The sequence below is a fragment of the Zootoca vivipara genome, chromosome 3 (genome assembly GCF_965207765.1).
Source record: "Zootoca vivipara chromosome 3, rZooViv2.hap1.1, whole genome shotgun sequence".
Classification (NCBI taxonomy): Eukaryota; Metazoa; Chordata; class Lepidosauria; order Squamata; family Lacertidae; genus Zootoca; species Zootoca vivipara.
The window spans coordinates 111,193,729-111,213,076 of record NC_142586.1 but is presented as its reverse complement, the minus strand read 5'-3'; the positions used below and the strand labels follow the sequence as shown (position 1 = coordinate 111,213,076).

The window sequence follows — 19,348 nt, the reverse complement described above, 5'->3', positions numbered from 1 at the left end:
CACATTGTTGTCATTCAATAGCATTTTTGTTGCCTTATTTTGTCCAACGCCTCCTCAAAATGCATCACTTGTTTTAAGTAACTAAGGAAATACTATATTTTCCCCTCCCGCCGGCCCCCGTGCCCCCGTGCTTTTGCATGGGTTGGTCTCATGTTGGTTATGCATCCAAGTGGAAAGGACTCTTAATACATCACTGCTCAGTTGTCCATTGGCTGAGGACTGAACTCCACTAGGAACATGGGAAGCTGTCTTATACCAAGTCGGACCATTGTCCATCTAGCTCAGTGCTGTCTATACTGACTGGCAGAAGCTGTCTGGGATTTTAGGTGGGGGACATTCTGCACTTCACCTGGAGATGCCTGTCATTGAACCTGGGACCTTCTGCTTGAGAGGCAGATGCCCTACCACTAAGCTATGGCCTTTTCCCGCTGCACCACCTAGCTGGACAAACAACATGGTAACCTAGTGCAGCCACCAACCCCGTTGACATAACTTTCAAAATTATGTAAGCAACTGTTCCATCTCACACTGCTCCAGGTTTTTGAGGCACTGAATAGCGTGCAGCTCTTTAATGTTGGGAGAGCTTCATGTACAATGCCACTACCATGTAATTGACTGAGGGAGCCCCTGCTTGCGTAGAGCTCCTCGTGCGCAACAACAACAATATTTAATAATAAAGAAACAAGATTAGCATGCCTAACATTTCACATACAATATCATAGCAAGTGAAGGGAATCTGATTTCCATAGTATGGGAACTAGAAATGGTCACCTATGCTTAGTGAAAGTACCACCTCCTAGAGCCTAAGGTGGGGGGGGGAGGCTGCAGGAGGAACAGGGAAGCTGCACTGTTCTAGCAGAAGTCCTTGTTCAGGCTTGTGCTAGTGGGACTCATTTATTGAATCTGGCCCACACTATGTTTATGATGATACCATCATGAAAGGTGTAGTCGTGGTTTATGACGCTCCTCCTTCCGCTTTGTTTACTCTTCCCCGTACCTACTTCTCTGATCCATGTGGTCTGCAACATTTTAGCTCATAAGAGAATGACAGATGTATGTATAGGTCAGGCATCCCCAAACTGCGGCCCTCCAGATGTTTTGGCCTACAACTCCCATGATCCCTAGCTAACAGGGCCAGTGGTCGGGGAAGATGGGGAATTGTAGTCCAAAACATCTGGAGGGCCGAAGTTTGGGGATGCCTGGTATAGGTAAATGACCACATCTTAAAAAGTAGTCTTTGAATGAACCTAGTCCCTGAATCCATCTAGCCTAGGCCATTATTCACTATTCTCACTGGCAGTGGCTCTCTAAGTTTTACAGATGGAGGCCTTTCTTGATACCGGGCATCCTTTAGCCAGCATTGCCAGTGTTTGGACCTTGCGCATGCAAACACATGCTCTGGCATGGAGATTAGCGGCAATTTCAAGACTAACATGGCCTTGCCTCTGGAAATTCATAACAAGAAGCCACGATTCTGGAAATCCATGGACAAGTACAAAAGTTGGCCCATTCTGATAAAAACTTCCCTCATTTATAAACATGAGGCAAGCAACCCAGGAATCACTTTTGGGGACAAAATGTCCCATCAGCCATATTGACACTAAAATTTATATCACTTTATTCCAGTTTAGCTGTCATGACTAGGTCATAATTTGAGAATCTGCTGCGGGGAAAATCACTCGCACACCTCCAGTGTCCTGGAGAGAAGGGATGGCTGTGAAACCAGTTCAAAGTCATAGGAAAATCCCTTGTCAATCAGACCAAAGGCCCACCTGGTCCAGCAATCTGTTCTCACAGTGGCCAATCAGATGCCTATGGGATGCCCACATTCAGGACCTGAGTGCAACTGTAGTCTCAACTTCCGATTTCCAACAATTGCTACAGAGGCGTACCGACTCCGACAGTGGAGGTAAAACAGTCAGCATTATGGCTATTCTATAATACACATTCTGCCACTCCTTCTTCAAGCTATCCTTTTAATTTCCAGTTCCATACCAGCCCTTTTACCCTCCCTTTATGGTGCTTTTCTTGCACTTTGGGATTCTCTTTGGGTTTCTCCAACGGTAACTTCCCCCCTCCAAAAAAATATATGAAACATGCACTTGAATATTAAATCCACTGGAATATTAAATTCATGTGGAACAACCTGTGGCAGAAGTAGGGAGTGTTTGTGTTTCTTCCTAGCAAAATCAACACTCCATGCCATTTGCCCCTGCCTACCTGATGGGCATTCCTCAGTGGTGGAAAACTCTTTTATCCAAACAGGCTTTGGATTCTCAGTTTTCTGCTACCCACTCTCCTTCCTTTTCTTCCTGGCTTCTATATAATTTGCTGTCTTCTTCAAATCCTCCACCTTCCTCTTCATTGTTCTCTTGCAGTCTCCAGATTTGGTTGACCTTTGGTTGACCTCTTAACCCGCCGTGTGGGGATCCCTTGCAGATGACCGGAGTGCCTGGAGACTTGTCAGGTCATGCGTCCATAGGAATGACTGCTGGGAGGAGCACGGAGAGAAGAAACAGCCCGGGGCACCTGCATCAGCACAAGCGGACACCTTCACCTGCCCCAGATGCAACAAAACATGTCTCTCCTGTATCGGTTTCTACAGCCGCAGCAGTTGCTGTAACCTCCCAACAGTTTGACACCACTCCCAATGACGCACTCCTCCATTGTCTCCCAAGACAGACCGATGCCAACAACTATCCACATTCCTTGCTGATTCTTCATGGAAGAAGACAGATGAGGCCCATCTTAGTCCCGCATCTCGTTCTTAGTCCCGCATCGCGAAACCCGCAAGCAGGACCTGAGCATTACCTCAGTCTCCCCACTTCTGCTCTCCAATAACTGGTATTCAGAAGCATGCTCCCTCTGACAGTGGAGGGAAAACAAAGCCGCTGTGGCTGGTAGCCATTGATAGCCAAGGCTGTGCTGTCTTTCCCTTTTTTGGTCTCCCACCAACCTCACACTTTTGTAGTCTGTTAGCTAAAGAGTTGAGCTAGAGGTCCACAAAGCCCACATTTGCCATGGACTCCCTGGACTGTCTTAGGCAGGTGACTGCCAGCTCCTTGCCTCTAAAATATAAATCTCACAGAGCACTTGTGAAGGTGAGTGACAGTGAGTTTGCATGGTGTGAACAAGACCCTCTTGTTGCCTGTGCTGTTTCTTCTTCTGCGGTCGTCTGGTAGTGCTTGCACGCCATGACCTCTTAAGATCCGGGGAAGGAGGTGGCATGGGCTGCCTTGGACTTTGCAAATTTGACATTCAAACATTGTCAACTGACTGCAGAAGAATATTAATTGGTGATGCTCGTTTGTAACATCCAGAGGTTACCCTAGGGCAGCGTTTCTCAACCACTGTTCCGCGGCACACGCTGGCTGGTGTGCCGCGACGTGTGGCGACGAGAAGGGCGATTTGCATTGTCACGTGCCTGGCGGCCGCCAATACACAACACTGACCCGCTGGAAAGCAATATTTCTCCTCCTCTTTCCCAAAGCTCAGTGCAAATGAGCCTGGCGGCCGCCAATTCACAACACTGACCCGCCGGAAAGCAATATATGGCAAGTGTTTCTTACAGTCATATTTATAATATAGGGCGGCACAGAGTTAATTTTTTTAACTTTTTTAATGGTGGTGTGCCTCGTGATTTTTTTCACGGAACAAGTGTGCCGTGGCCCAAAAAAGGTTGAGAAACACTGCCCTAGGGGTTTTGTAGCTTTTTGTGCAGTTACTAAATATACAGAAAAACAGTTTCTTGAGATTCCCCTTTCTTTTAGTTGAGGCTTCTTTTAGTTTCTTTTGCGCATTGTGAGACTATGACTCCCTCATAACTGACTGTTGGCCATGTTGCAGAAGCTGGTTCCCCCAACTTGCACTAAAACCGATTAAGAAATATCACGGGCCGCCTCATTCCTGCTAATGGAATGTTTCCATTCCCTTTTAAACTCCTCAAGTGAGACCTGTCCTGGATGTTCCACTCACCACACTTACACCCCTGAGCTCAGGACATACTGTTTAAATTAAGAACAGCTCTAGGCCAGCATGTTGATAGAGTGAAAGTCCCCACCAGTAAACACCACTGACATGGACTGAAGGCACCCAGAACGAAACAGTTCAGACTCACACATTGTGCTCTTCACTACACAGCTGGCGTTTACTAAGAAGGTACCAGTCCCCATGGCAAACACATTGTTTAGACTGGCTTTGAGTGATATATTTGTTTATCAATTTTCCTTGACTCCCCATCCCTCCAGTTTGTCTTTTTCAATTTCTTTGCTGAAACCATAGTTTTAAGATAAAGTTTTCCTGCATGATTCTCATAGATGGCCATCAATCATGCCCAGATAATTCTTCCGTCATCCTCAACTTTCTTTCCTCGGTGAACTTCTGTGACACTTTCCACCTCTGTTCTTCCTAGATCTCCAGCCTCTCATCATTTGGCCTTTTGAATTTTTTTATTTTTTTAAAGTAGGGTCTGCTTTGTCTTTTCTCCTCCCTGGACAGGATCCAAAAGGCAGCCACTCTTGATGCTTCTGCTCTTCTCACATCAGGACAACTCAAAGGATGCTTCTCTTCACATCTCTGGGTTTAGTTTATCTTCTTTGTGAGGAGAAGCTCACCAATTTGCTTTTTCTGCCACAGAACTTATGCTTCATCCTAGTTCTAAGGGACGTCTCGCTAATGCTTCTCCCTGCTGTTATGACAATGTCTCAAGCCAAAGACAAGGATTCTTCCCACCTGTCTTGTTCTTCTCATTGTACACAATCTTTGAATTATCTCAAGTAGCTTCCTTTACTCCCCCCTTCCTTGCAGTCCATTTTTTAATTCTTGCCACCTTTCCAACTTCCTCCAAAAGCTTCACCCCTCTCTCCCTTTATTTGCTGCTGACTCCCCTGTGCATTTCTAAATTACTATATCTGTCTCCATCACTTGTCTCTTCCCTTTTCTACTAGCAACAGAGTAAGGTGCCCCCCCCGAGGGGAATGACCATAGACCTCCTTTGCATGCAGGCTCAATCCCCTAGGAAGGTCTGGGAATATCCCCTGCCTAGAACCCTAGAACCCAGTCCATGTAGGCATCACTGAGCTAGATAGACCAAAGGCCTGATTCAGGGCAAGGCAGCTCCCTGCATCCCTTGGGGTGTAGAAAAGAAAATTTTGGCATAACAGGCTACTGTTGTTGTTTAGTCGTGTCCGACTCTTCGTGACTCCATGGACCAGAGCACGCCAGGCACTCCTGCCTCCTGCAGTTTGGTCAAACTCATGTTCGTAGCTTCAAGAACACTGTCCAACCATCTCATCCTCTGTCGTCCCCTTCTCCTAGTGCCCTCAATCTTTCCCAACATCAGGGTCTTTTCCAGGGAGTCTTCTCTTCTCATGAGGTGGCCAAAGTATTGGAGCCTCAGCTTCACGATCTGTCCTTCCAGTGAGCAACAGGCTACTACTGCTGCTTAAATTCCCCTCTTCTGCACAACCATAGATGTTGCAGGAATCATAGAATCATAGAGTTGGAAGAGACCACAAGGGCCATCCAGTCCAACCCCCTGTCAAGCAGGAACCCGGTCCTCTTCTTCATTTGGCTATTTTAATGCAGAGTTGGGCCCATTGCATGACCAAAACATGTCTTAAGTCCCATTGAGTTCAGTGGTGCTTACTCCCAGGTAAGTGTAGGAATGAAGCTCCATCCCCATTTGAAATCAGCATGGGTGCAAAAGGCACTTAGGTCGTGGGTTATGGCTGTCATCAGAGGTGTACCGAGTTGTGCGATCCTGAAAAGTCCTGTGGCAATAGTGCCTGCTCCTTGCACAGATACGTTAGAGTCCACATGGTGCACCAGACAGATCAGGGGGCCAATGCAAGTGCTATAGTCCTTGCCGGAAGCCACTAAACCTCCTTTCACTTTGGAGAGGGATTTTCAATGCAACCTGCCTTTAGTGTTGCACACTGAACAGTTTCAGAATCTGGTGCGGAACCCCCAGGAAATGGCAGAGGGGGAGGAAGTCAGGGAAAAGCTGAGAGGGTCCTGAATTGGGGAGTCATTCCACCTGACACCTTCCTTCCACCAGCTTTTTTTTGAAGGCAAGCCTTCCACTAATGTAGGTGCCTCCAGAATACTAGGAAGGGGCATAACACATATATTTTAATCATTTGTGTTCACATAAAGCCTAGTAAACATATTCTGCAGAACATCCATATCCTTTTGAGGTTTTCAGATGCTAGGTAACCACTGGACTGGGACATTAAAAAATACCCAATCCTCAGATCAGTTTGCCACCCTATTGCTTTCACCTTGCAAATAAGCCTCCAGGTGTCTTTAAATCATTTACTTAGACATACCCATGTATATTAGTTATTTTGTGGCACAAAGAGAGGAAGGAGGAGATGGGGGATGAAAAAAATCCTGTTCTGATTTAAAAATGCTTGCCGGTCTGGTCACCTGGAGACTATTCTTAACTCACCACAGGAGACTTCTATACAGTGCATATATCATAGGGAACTATGTGGAAATTCTCACTAGAAAGGAGATGGATTTCCATGAGGGCTTTAAAACAAAAACAAATTTGCAACTTGATATGGAAAACTGAACTTGGAAATGGAGGAGGGGTGTGTGGAGAGAAGAGAAATGGAGAGAAACCAACAGTTTCACCAAACCCTTTTCCAATGCAGTACAGGCTTTGCTCCAGAAACACAGGGCTCTGGTTTTGCTTCAGCAAGAAGCAAGCCAAGACTGAGTCCTGTATCTTACCAACAGTAGCAATTGCATCTTGCTTGTTAGACCTGGGAGGTGCCGCTTTAATTAAAGGGACCCAGCTTTCTCCAGTAGTCTCCCAACAGCGTGGAAGCCTCTGGTCTCAATGGGACATCTGCCAAAGACATCCTTGGGCTGGCCCCACAGGCTCTCATGGTAGCAGTGCTTCTGGGCCTGCCCCTTCATCCCCTTCTCCTTCTGGTTAGGAGTCCTTGACTCCATCTCCTGAAGAAGAGGACCCTGACTCCAAGTCCCTGACAGTCCTCAGTGCAAAAGCTTGTTGTGGGGGAGCACACAATTTTGCATTATCCTTCACCCCTTGTATGAAGGAGAAGAAGTACATGATATGGCTCCCAGCATGGAGCACCTGCCTCAGACTGAACATGGAGGGGGAGGATGAATGCCTCTGTTGTTCCACCACATAAAGAGGACAGTAATTTGAGGGTGGGAAGTAGCTTATTCCAACCAAGAGGGCGGCGCCAAACAACCTCGGCCTCTGCTCTTTCTGTGGCAGCAAAGAGTCATTATTTTGATTGGCTGGGCCACTATATTTGATCTTTAGGCATTAAACATTATTAAAAGAGTTCTATGTCATTCTATTGTGCTGGTGTTATGGAGTTGTTTGTACCATGGGAGTGACTTCTGATTTCATCCCCCCCCTCTTTTTTTATTATTAAAAAAGTTCATCTGGTTACGAAACAATCATAGCCATTATTTAAGTTTCCATTACATTGCACATGTATAGAATGTAAAGTATAAATATGTCACTCCATCTATGTCTGTCTTCATTTCTTGGGGGGGGGGGAGAACCCAGCAAATTAAGTCTACAAAATATGCTTTACAAATGCCTGCAGATCACGTTATGGCTGGGCATCTTCAGTTTTTCATACTGAGAAAACCAGCTAGGATCACTGGGCATGCCGTCAGATCCTAGAAATAACATTACACTCACCCAAACTCCTTCTCTTGCAATTCAGTTAAGAGTTTGGGGAAGGGCTGTAGGTCAGTCGTGGCCCAGGTTCAACCCCCAGCATCTCCAGGTGGGACTGAGAACATCTCCAGACTGAATCCTGGAGGTCCATTTCCAGCAAGAGTCGACAATGCTGAGGTAGACTGCTATAAGGCAGCTTCCCACGCTCCTCTTCCTTAGCTTATACAAGGGTGCAGGCAGCTATGGTGCTTCATAGGATGTGTGGGCGGAACCTCTGTAGGGAATAAGTCGGTGGAGCCCTGTGTTGCCGTCCCTTGAGCTTCCATCATCCCAGACCAGTGGCTATACTGTTGGGTCTGTGGAAGGCAGCGTCCAGAAACATCTGGAGGGCAGTGTGTTGGATCCCCCCACTTTACTGAGTTGCAAGATAGATTTCCACTCCTGTTCACGATATGGGAATAATCTGATGCTTATTTGTTTGTCCAACATTGGGGTTGAGCTGCATGGCATTGATAAACTGAAAGGGCAGGCCAAATTATTTATTTTCAAATAATTAAAAAAATAAAGCCAACCAAGGCTCGACACACTGGACCATTTCCAAGAGCTAAGAACACCAGGAGTGCCCTGCAGGACCAAACCACAGTCCTATTTAGTCCTGCCATATTGGCCAACCAGCAAGACCTAAGCACAGCAGCCTTCTCACCATTTGCGAGTCCCAGAAACTGGTGTTCAGAGAGGCTGAACACACCTCTGACACACCTTGGACTGGGCTTGCAATGACATTTGCATACCAAACATAATACAGGGAGGTGCGATGGCAGGAATGCTGTAGGCGAGAAAGACGGTCACTGTGAGAGCCACATAATTGTTGGAAGGCTTGGGGAAGAAAGGGAAAGGCAACCTTTGGCAGTAAGGAAGGGCCCACTTGCCCATTTGTGGGGAGCTGAAGCGGCAACAGAGGTTGATGGGAAGACAACATTTGGAAAGTTCAATCTCTCTTTAAGAGCAGCTCATGTTTGAAACCTTTAGCCCTGCACGTGACCTGGTTGGAAGGCCACGTTCCAGGGCGCCGCTTGAATAACTGGAACATAATTAGGTGGGTGGGTGGGTGGGAAGGGAGGCCAGTCAACAAGAAGCGAGTGGGATGGAAATAGAATAATAACACAACTTTTTAAGGTGACAGTGCACGGTGGCCAGAACACTAAAGCAAAAAAAGAAAGAGAAAGAAGTAGTAATACCAAATGTGACATTTTTCCAGCGGTGTGATAAATTAATGGTGTTATAAAAGCATGAACCATTGAGGCCCATTTGCTGTTTTGTTAGTTTTCTGAAATGGATTCTGACGGCAACCGTAATGTATTCTTAAGCTGTGCCAACATTCTGTACAAGCCTGACCGATGGTCCTGTGGAACTTTTCCCTATACATATATTTCTGGTGAGGGAAAGGGGAAAAACTCAATAAAGGGAGGGAGGTGGTTCAAGGTGGCAGGACAGGGAGCAGAAGCATTGTCGCTGCACATCTTGAGGCCAAGGAACCTTGGAAGGGGAAGCCATTGCAAATGGAAAGCCTCTGTTGTTGGCCTTCTGCAGGTTTGGGTGGACCTTGAAATTATATGTGAGAAGAATGCGTGACTAGCTCTCACCGAAGGGCTACAGCGCTTTGGCCTGAAGAGCTGCACTGACTCAAAGAATTCCATCTACATAGAAAACTGGGATGTCAAAGAGGGCTACGCCTCAAGCTTGTCCTTAACATGCTAGATTTCTATGTGTGGGAATTGGGGGGGGGGAGATTGGCACCCCGTCATGAACTCTCGGTGATAAGTAGTCTACAGGACCTTCGTACTAAACAAAAACAGCCAGGAGGAGCCTCATGAACCCAGAAAGTAGTTCATGCTGCGCTTTTGTCAGGGCTGCTTCCTATGTTGCAAATCGATGACACCAGAGTTCTGCTATGACTTTCTTCTGGCCATGGAGATGTATCATGGGAAGAATGGGTTTGTAAGCAAGGGGTATGTCCCTGCTGGGTTTTGCAAAGGGTGTGTGGTGTACCTAGGCAGAACTCCTAGCCCCCCCATGGGTCTACCAACCACCATCTTTTCCCCCAGGCAGACCTCGGGAGACCATCCCTCGCCCTGCATCTATTTGCCTACATTTCAAGAAAGCCATTGAAAAGCCCTAAAACAAAAATTACAGCACAGTGCAAATAATATAACTACCTTTCAACCCAGAACCTCCATCCTATAGTTAAGTGGTGTTCAGCTGCCCACTGAGCTCCGTGTCATGAGTTTGGCAGCGTCTGCGAATGAAGCCGTCACACTGGTCTTGTCGGGTACCAGTCCAAAGAAGAGAGCGAAGAACATCAGATCAGAGAACACAAGAGGCACAAAACACAGACAGAATTATTCGTGTCAGACTTCCACGTCCAGAGTTCCTGACAAAGCCAGCCAAGTTTGGGAGGGCACAAGGACAGCTGCCTAAATCTCATGCCGTGGGAGGTCCTCCTCGTGGGATCAGATGGTAGCCTTCACATCTCAACAAAGACCTTGCATTGACTAATTATGATTTTCATTTTCATGAGTATGCTGTGTGTTGGTCGCGATTCAAAGGCTCCAGTCCAGCAAAGGGAGGTCCACCTGCGTGTGCAACAGCTGATGCAGATGCGCATCCAGAAACACATGTGGGGGGGCCAATCACAAGTAATCATGTCCTGCTCCTTAAACACAAATTCCCACCCTCGGCTGTGTGTGTGTGTGTGTGTGTGTGTGTGTGAGAGAGAGAGAGAGAGAGAGAGAGAGAGAGAGAGAGAGATCTTAATTGCATGTGGTGGATTGGGACCACTGGATTACTATGCCTAGATATTATAGGAGTCTGTTATCTTGGATGATGCACAGAGTCGCCAATCACCCAGTGTGTTTCAGCCTCTTAATTGTAAACATGAACATTTTGACTTTCGGTCCATATTACACCTTTTTCTTCTTCTTCTTCTTCTCCCCGCCCCCCTCTGCCCCCCTGTCCTTTCTTCCTTTTCCTTTTCCTTTTGCAGGCTGGCGTAGCGCCCAGGGGACGCTTGATGTATGGCAGATTCCGGATGGAAGCCCAAGGACGCTTAAATTCTGAGAGAATGTGAAGCGCAGAAGGGGATGTCCTCTGCACCCCTGACATCCATGTGGGGCTTGCTCTCGGGTTGGTTTTTTTTTTGTGGCGCCATCTGGCTGAGCAGCTCCAGAAGTTGCCACGCAAAAGGCGGGAACCGACCGAGCCCCCTGCTATTACTCCCTGCCCGAAGACTCTTTATTTATATATTTTTAACAGAGTATAAAAACCGCGTCATTAAAAAAAACACCCAACTTCCACCAAGGGCTTCCCATGTTTCCCCACTACCTCCCCTCTCTTTTATTTGACAATCTTCCGTCTTCAATCTGGAAAGCCACCTGAAAACAGGTTGATGGAGCAGGATTGGGGAACCTTTGGCCCTCCGGATGTTGCTTGAACGACAATTCCCATCATCCATAGCAAGCGTGGTCAATGGCTGGGGAAGATGGGAGTTGCAGTTCAGCCACACCTGGAAAGCTAAGTGTGACCTAGCACAGTTGACCACAAAATAAATCTTCTCAACACATACCTGTTCTGGTAATTTGCGGAACATCCAGAATGTGCCAGGACCCCTCCCACCTAAAAAGAAAATAAAGAGTGCGGGGGGGGGGGAGTCCAGTTTTTTTTTTGTAATGTGAAATGTTGGCTTAAGATCTTGGAGCATCACTATCAGGCAAAGTAGAAATGATTGGGCTGGATCAGGCCCATCCTAGGTGGTGCCCTGGAGATACTGTTGAGCTCCAGAGCTTATCAACCCCAGCCAGGGATGATGGGAGCTAGATTCCTCCACCACCGGAGCTCACCAATAGTCTGGCTCAGTATAAGGTAATGGCCTTCAACTCTTTACTAACCAAGGTCCAAGAGGGAGAAGGGATGTCTTTCCGATCTGCAAGTGTCTTCAGAGCCCAATATTACTGTGAGGTTGCTATTATTATTATTATTATTATTATTATTATTATTATTATTATTCTCACTTCTGGCAGCAACTGCCGTGGTAGGAGCAAATGTGAGTGTCAGCCTTGTGCATGAGAAGAGCCTGCAGGATCAGGCCAGTGACCCATTGTAGACCAGCATCCTTTTCTCGCAGTGCCTGCAGGGAACCCGCCAAGCGGGACCTGAGCACAAGAGTCCTCTTCTCTCCCATCTGTGGCTTCCAGAAACTGGGATTCAGAAACATACCGGCTTTGGCCATGGAAGCAGAGCAGAGCCATCATAGTTAGTAGTTAGACTCATCTTCCATGAATTTATTCAATGCTCTTTTAAAGTCATCAGAGTTGTCAGCTATCACCGCCTTCCCTGGGAGTGAGTTCCGTAGTTTAGCTATGCCTTGGTACCTTGAAGGCACCGAGAGTTTCCCCTCACTGGCTGAGGGGGGTCTTGGTTATTTGGCCTGTCAAATATCGCGACTCAGCTGTAAGTTAAGAGAGGCAGAGGCAATGTCAGGTCCTGCTTCTGCTGGTCTGCCTCCTACGCTGGGCCAACTTCACATTTTATATCAGATTGTAGGAATATTTTTTAAGATTGCAATCCACCTTGGGTGCCTTGGCAGGAAAGGTGATATCTATGTATATAAAGAAATGCAATAAAGTATTTGGCCATGATCAAGTACTATAAAATATCCCATAAAAATACTGGGGAAGGGCATTAGCTCACTGGCAGGGCATCTGTTTTGCATGCAAAAGGTCCTAGGTTCAGTCCCCATCATCTCCAGGTCTGAAAATCTTGGAGAGCTGCTGCCAGTCAGTGTAGACAATATTGAGCCAGATGGATCAGTGGTCTGACTTACTATAAGCTTCATATGCCCAGAGCACCCTTTAGGGTCAGACTCACCATTTAGGGAAAACGAGGCAGGCAGGGGGTTGATTTTTAGATTTCATGAGCTGGCAGCAGATGTTTAGTTATTTGATTTATCCGTGCTTCATGTTTAGGGGGTCGGAGAGATGCTCATGGGATTCTTATTTTTTGCCTCGGGTGCCAAAATAACTTCACAAGCCTTGGGCATTGTGCACTGGGACTTTGCAAGATGACACCATTTGCTGCAGGCAGGAAAATACCTTAGGCCTGCCCTTGTGTAAGTGGCAGGGTTGGGGGTCCCTGCTGCCACCTTCCACCATGCCAGTGGGGCACCCAGCTCAGAGGTGAATGAGCCCCGGGGCCAGGGGACAAAATGTGGCCCTCCAAGCTTGGGTTTTTCAACCCCCTCGGTTTCAAATGCTGAGTCACCTCACATCTTTGTATAGCCTACTGAGGAACACATACATTAACCAACCTGGTTGGTGCATGTAGTTTGCTGGGTTCATGTGCAACTCTTTCAAAATGGAGCACTGGCGTTGAGAGGCAGCTGATTAGCTTGTTAGGTTTGCTATTGGGAGCAGCCTTATACTGAGCCAGCCCATTGGTTACTGTTGCCCTGTATTGTTTACGCTGCGTAAACTCCAGCCTCTTGGGCCAGTCCCATTACCTTAGATCAGGCACCCCAAACTCAGCCCTCGAGATGTTTTGGGACTACAATTCCCATCATCCCTGACCCCACTGGTCCTGTTAGCTAGGGGTGATGGGAGTTGTAGTCCCAAAACAGGTGGAGGGCCGAGTTTGGGGGTGCCTGCCTTAGATCCTTTTGTGGGAAATACCAAGGACCAAGTTACGCAAGGACCAAGTTACCCAAAATGGTGTGCTGCAACCCCATCGTCTGTGGCCACGTTGGCTGGGGCTGATGGGAGTTGGTAGACCGAACATATAGAGGGCACAAGGTTGGCTACCTCTGGACTATGTAGCTTGTATGCCTTTGAATCAGAATTAGCTAACATGGCACCCTCCAAGTGTCACTAGACTACAATTCCCATCACCGCTGGCCGTTGACCTTGCAGGCTGAGGCTGATGGTAGACGGATTCCTACAACACCCGGAAGGTTGGCTATTCCTGCTTTAAAATCATCTACGACATTTCCTGTTCCAAACTAAATAACAAGCAAAACCAGATATATATATACGATTCGGAGCCGTGGGCGGCATGAAGTTTACAGAAGAAGCACTGAATTCATTCTCGCAACTCTGCAATTCTAACAATCATATTGGTATTTATTCTTGTCGCACTCCATGTGAGTTTCCTAGCTGTCTTAATTTATCATTTGTGTGCAGCTGGGTGATGCTGATTGTGATGTACCGCATTTCTGTTGCTTAAATGTGTACTTTGGGGGAGGGGGAGGGGCAAGGGGGAGAGCTGTGCGGGGGAGGGGAAGCACAACATGCTTTACTTTGTGTTTGTTTTTTGGGAAGAAAAAAATAAGAAACGACAACAAAAACCTGAAACGTATTTGCGTCAACCAGTGATTGCGCATCGGCGGCAGCTATATTCTCCTGTGAAAGGGGTGGGGGTTGCTAATAAATTTGTTTTAACAACGGTCCCCAACACTCAAGAGATGGTTAAAAAAAATCTGCCTTATCCTGGCTGTTCAACAAGGTACAGAAACTAAGCGCCTCCTTAAAGACCCTGCCAGCTCAGTTGATCTTCTGAACCTGCTTCTACAGAGTCACTGTTTTCAGGTGGGATTCACTCTCACACCAGCCCATTCTGATCACGCAGTGGAGGTGGAGGTGGAGCTCCTTTGCTACAAACCAGGCTTCTTGTGCTAAGGAAAGTGGCCGGAAAACGCACCGGAAAGGGCGGGGTAACGTTTGCTTGACGCAGCGTCACCTAGCGTCCCCACCAAAAAATCAGAATGGATGCTCAATAGATGGATGAGGTCATCTAAGCACCGTGTAAACTTTGTGCAAACAAATCAGGATAGCTGCTCCATAAACAGGTCACCTGGCAGCGATGCTTCCTAACTCGGCAGGTGGGTGCATGGGTGGAGTCAATGTTCATGTGAGAAGGCTGGGCGAGAGGGCTGGGGTAGGGTGTGGGGAGCAGTGATGGGCTGCTGAGCTTTAATTGCTGCCCACTGGTGTCTTACCCCCTTTTGCTACCACGTGTTGCAAGCAGTGGAGAAATGCTCTCTCCAAAGTTATTCCCTGAGCAATTAAGAAAACTCATAACCGGAGTCTTCCCACTCATGCAGGCGTTACGTTCCCAGGTACCGCGCGTATACATGAAATTGCATATAGTAGGGAACACCATCTAAAAAGCTTGTACATACCCTCTAAACATCTGGAAACCCTCTAAAAACCAGCAGAACTTACCAGACTGGTACGTGGAAACAACGGCAAGGGGGGCAGGCGGGTAGACTTGTATCCTGAACTGCCTGGCTGTGAATCAGAAGCAGAGTGTGCCTTTTTGCAGTTAAATCTATTTCTTTAATCATTTCCCAGTGCCATGTATATACGCAGTCACACACAAGTAGTAGGGAGATGCCTGTACAAGTAAGCTAAGCCACGCTTTGGGGTGTGTGTGAATCACTCACATGCACCTCCCTGATTCAATGGCCTATCTGCTTTTAGGAAAACTTTCCATCTCCTAAGCAAAGAAAAGCTTGGGTAAACAGGAATTGTTTTAAAATCCTTCCTGAAAAGTTAACAGTGAGGGAGACAGGTGCACCTCACTAGGGCAGGCATGCCACAAATGCAGACCCACCACCAAGAAGGCCCTGTCATGAGTCACTGCCAACCAGGTAGCAGACAGTAGCTGCAACACCAAAAGAGTCTCCTCTGCTAATTGCAGGACACGGGATGGCTGGTATTGAGGGAGCCACACTTCTAAGTCTTTGGGCTCCAAGTAGCTTATGGCAGCTGGTGAAATGCTTTCCGCAATACATGGAGTGGTGTGGGAGAACCTCCCTGATGTCTCCTCACTTGGCTCCAGTAAGAGGAATACAAGCACCATGAGGCTGGAGCAGAACCGCATGGGAAGGCATGCACGAAGGCTGGTCCTCTGATCCAGATTCTGACACATAATTTGCCTGTCCCACTCAACTGGTTGGTTTCTTACATTGCTGGAACAACGTGGGGTGAAGTCAAAGGCATAGGAGCCCAGGAAGATTTCAGACATTCCACCAAGCGCAGTCTGGAAAATTTGAATGCCACATAGCGAGAGACAGGTGAACATGGTGCCCAGTGTTCAATGCCCACAGCATTAATTCAGGGCACGCTTCACCAATCTGGTCCCCTCCAAGTGCTTTGGACTGTCAACTGAGTGGCTGGGGCAAATGGGAATTGTTGTCTGAAAGGCACCAAATTAGCAAAGGCTGAAATGGAGGGTACAAGGTTGGATCAATCACAATGAGAATGAACCAGCTTAGTTCAGGAAGAGCCAAACTAAGAGCTTATCCACTTACCCTTTGCCCTGCCCTTTCCATGCAAAGGTCAGCACTTTAAAGCTCTGTGCACAAGCACCACCCCCCCCATTGAAAAACCACTCTTTAAAGCTCAATTGGAGCAAACAACTACTTGGGTTTTCTGCAGATTGATGTTTGCTCCGATTGAGCTTTAAAGAGCAGGTTTTCACGCAGAAAGCATGGAGCTTTAAAGCTTGGACCATACCTGGAAAGGTGAGTGTGGATAAGCCCTAGAGGCCAGTAAACCTGTCAATCACACGATCAGTTCCTCCTCTGCAGCATCAATGGGAACCTGGGGGAGCCACTATGATGCCCCCCTCCCCAAGATATTGTGGACTACAGCTCCCATCATTCCCAGCCACCATGGCCATCCTGTCTACAGGGAACTGCCTTATGCCAAGTTAAACAATGGACATTCATCGTCCTTAACCTGATGTCTTACATATCTCTTTGGAGGACAGTTTCCATCAGGCCCAGCCAGCATGGTGGATGGTCAGGGATGATGGGAGTTGTGGTCCTCACCATCTGGTATGTTTAGACTGGAGAAGATAAGACTGAGAGGCAAATATCTGAAGGGCTATCACATGGGAGGAGGAACAAGCTTGTTTTCTCCTGCTCCAGAGAGTAGGAAGCAAACCAAGGGATTCAAGTTACAAGAAAGGAGATTCCAATTAAACACCAGGGAGAACTTTCTGATGGTAAGAGCTGGAAGGTGGTGGCCTCTCCTCACTGGAAGTCCTTAAGCAGATGTTGGGTTGTCATCTCCCCCAGATGGTTCAACTGCAGTTCCTGCATTGCAGAGGCTTAGACTAAATGACCCTTGGGTTTCCTTCCAGCTCGGAAATCCTTTGAGTCGATGCATTTGCATTTCTCTGCCCCGTTCTACATCAGCACAGAAAGGAGCAATGTCATGACGTGCAGGAGAGGGAGATCTCACGTGACGGCAACCACAGCTTCATCCCTGCACCTGATATGGCCCTAAATAGTGAACCCTCTTTGGCTTCCCAAATCTAGCCCTTTGCCTGTGAGGATCTGAAAAAAGGAGAAACGAAACGACAGAAACAAGATGGTGCAAAGGCAATGGCCTGATGGCGCTGCTTGGAGCCTACCGTGCTTCTCTTGGCATGCCGTAATCTTTAACAGAGTGTCTTGGCAGTAAAACATAGCAAAGGTTAACCCATTTGCGACACCGCCTTCCCCTCAACCCCAGACCTTAAAAATTACATTGATTAAGACATCACGAGCCATCGGCTTGGCGATATAATTTTTTACAGGGTGCTAATAAAATGGAAAGGACCTGCTCGTTAAAGCACACTAATTTCAGAGGCTCTCAAGGAACTGACATCCTTATCCGAATCTCCAAACAGGATCTTAAAAGGCAAACACACAGAAAACAGCCGCACATTCTCATTCCAGCTCCACGGAGCACATCCTGCTAGGTAATCCAAATAGCCAATAGCAATACTTGAAGCCTGTCAGCTAGAATATTTACGTAGTTCTGTTCTGGAAGGTGGCAGGATAACTATTAACTTCAGGGAAAGGTGAATTGAAATGGGCTCCTTCGTGGGCTTTTAGAGATTATTCTGCTTAATATGCCATTTATTTGGCACTCATGTTTCCAGGCAAATGCACAGTTCATCTTACTCTTTTTGATTTGGTGTGTCTTGCCCTGTTATTGAGGCACTGAAATGTCTCCTCGGCTCGTTATTAGATCTTCAGTATTCACTTATTCTAATGGGGTTGTTGTTGTTGTTGCTGCTGCTGCCAGCAAACCCCTTGATTTGCATTAATATTTCGGACTAGAGGGCTGGGATTGATGGCTGGAGCTTTCTTGCATCTAGCTGCAATGGGATCTTAAAGCAGCCGCTGCAGCATTTGAGACCAGTCATCAGGGCACATTTTTTAAAGCCAGGGGGCCACCGCATTCCTTTCTTTGGAAACATCCCAAGGCCACAGGTGAGTGGTGGGCAGAGGCAGATGCAAAACAGCCATAGCAAACTTAACCCCATAACAACCCTATGAGGTAGGCTAAATTCTACTTTTGCTACTTTCCACACACATCCACACAGCCCTCTGTATCGTCATCCAGACAGGCAAGAGGCCTGACCAGAGATCAAGACACATTCCAGCCAATAGGGAAGAACTTTTATTTTCATCATGGGTTCATCGTTCCTGAGTTCTCCACTTCTGCCAGTATGGAGACAATGCTATACACTGCAGAAGTGGACCACAAGCTTAACATGAGCCCACAGTGTGATGCAGCAGCAAAAAAAGCTAGCACTATTCTAGGGTCCATCAACAGAAGTACAGTGTCCAGATCAAGGGAAGTAATAGTACCACTTTATTCTGCCTTGGTCAGACCATACCTGGAATACTGTGTCCAGTTCTGGGCACCACAATATAAGAAGGATGTTGACAAGCTGGAAGGTGTGCAGAGGAGGGCAACCAAGATCATCAAGGGTCTGGAATCTAAGCCTTACAAGGAGCGCATGAAGGAGCTGGGTATGTTTAGCCTGGAAAAGAGGAGATGTGATAGCCATCTTCAAATATCTGAAGGACTGTCACATGGAAGAGGAAGCAAGCTTGTTTTCTCCTGCTCTGGAGGGTAGGACTTGAACCCATGGCTTCAAGTTACAAGGCGATTCCGACTAAACATCAGGGAGAACCTTTTGACAGTAAGAGCTGTTTGGCAGTGGAGGTTTTTAAGCAAAGGTTGGATGGCCACCTGTCAAGGATGCTTTAGCTGAGATTCCTGCATTGCAGGGGGTTGGACTAGACAACCCTTGGGGTCTCTCCCAAGTCTATGATTCTATGATTCCAAGTACCTTTCAGGTTGAACCTTGCTATTTTGAAGAGGAAAGCTCATTGTTTTCAAATGGGCTAGCGACAAGGAGCCTTGCAAAGGTGGAAACACTGCCTCGGGAGCAGAAATGGGGTGGAAGGTGCGATAAACGGAACTAAATATTAAAGTAAAAATTGCAGCCGGCATCGCATACAACTGGTGAGGCAGGTCATGGGGTCAGCATCATGCGTTCCCAGTTGTGTATTAAACATCACCTTAATATTCTAGTGACAATGTTTTATAATTAAACTAAATGTAAAAGGGTGAGCGCAGTGGAGATTGTGGCTCAGTGCAAAGAGGCGAGTGGAGGTTTCTCAGCTCGTAGCCGGCTCTACAAATCCAGGAGTCTGATTGCAGGGGATCCCGTTGGAGTCCATTATCCGCCGGAGTTTTTGCGTCGGAATAGCAAAATGCCCTGCACACTTTGGGAAAGTGAAAAACCTTTAACTCGTCATGGTTGTAATGTTAATAC

At 47.1% G+C, this 19,348-nt stretch overlaps 1 protein-coding gene across 1 annotated transcript in view; it reads left to right on the top strand.

The window, feature by feature from the left end:
• The window catches only part of BCL11A (BCL11 transcription factor A), a 160,220-nt gene extending 146,189 nt beyond the window's left edge, over positions 1–14,031 (top strand). Inside the window, exon 4 of the mRNA XM_060273146.2 lies at positions 10,716–14,031. Within this exon, the coding sequence (XP_060129129.1) occupies positions 10,716–10,789 (74 nt within the window). The 3' untranslated portion in view covers positions 10,790–14,031. The remainder of the gene's footprint in view (positions 1–10,715) is intronic.
• The last annotated feature ends 5,317 nt before the right edge of the window (positions 14,032–19,348 follow it).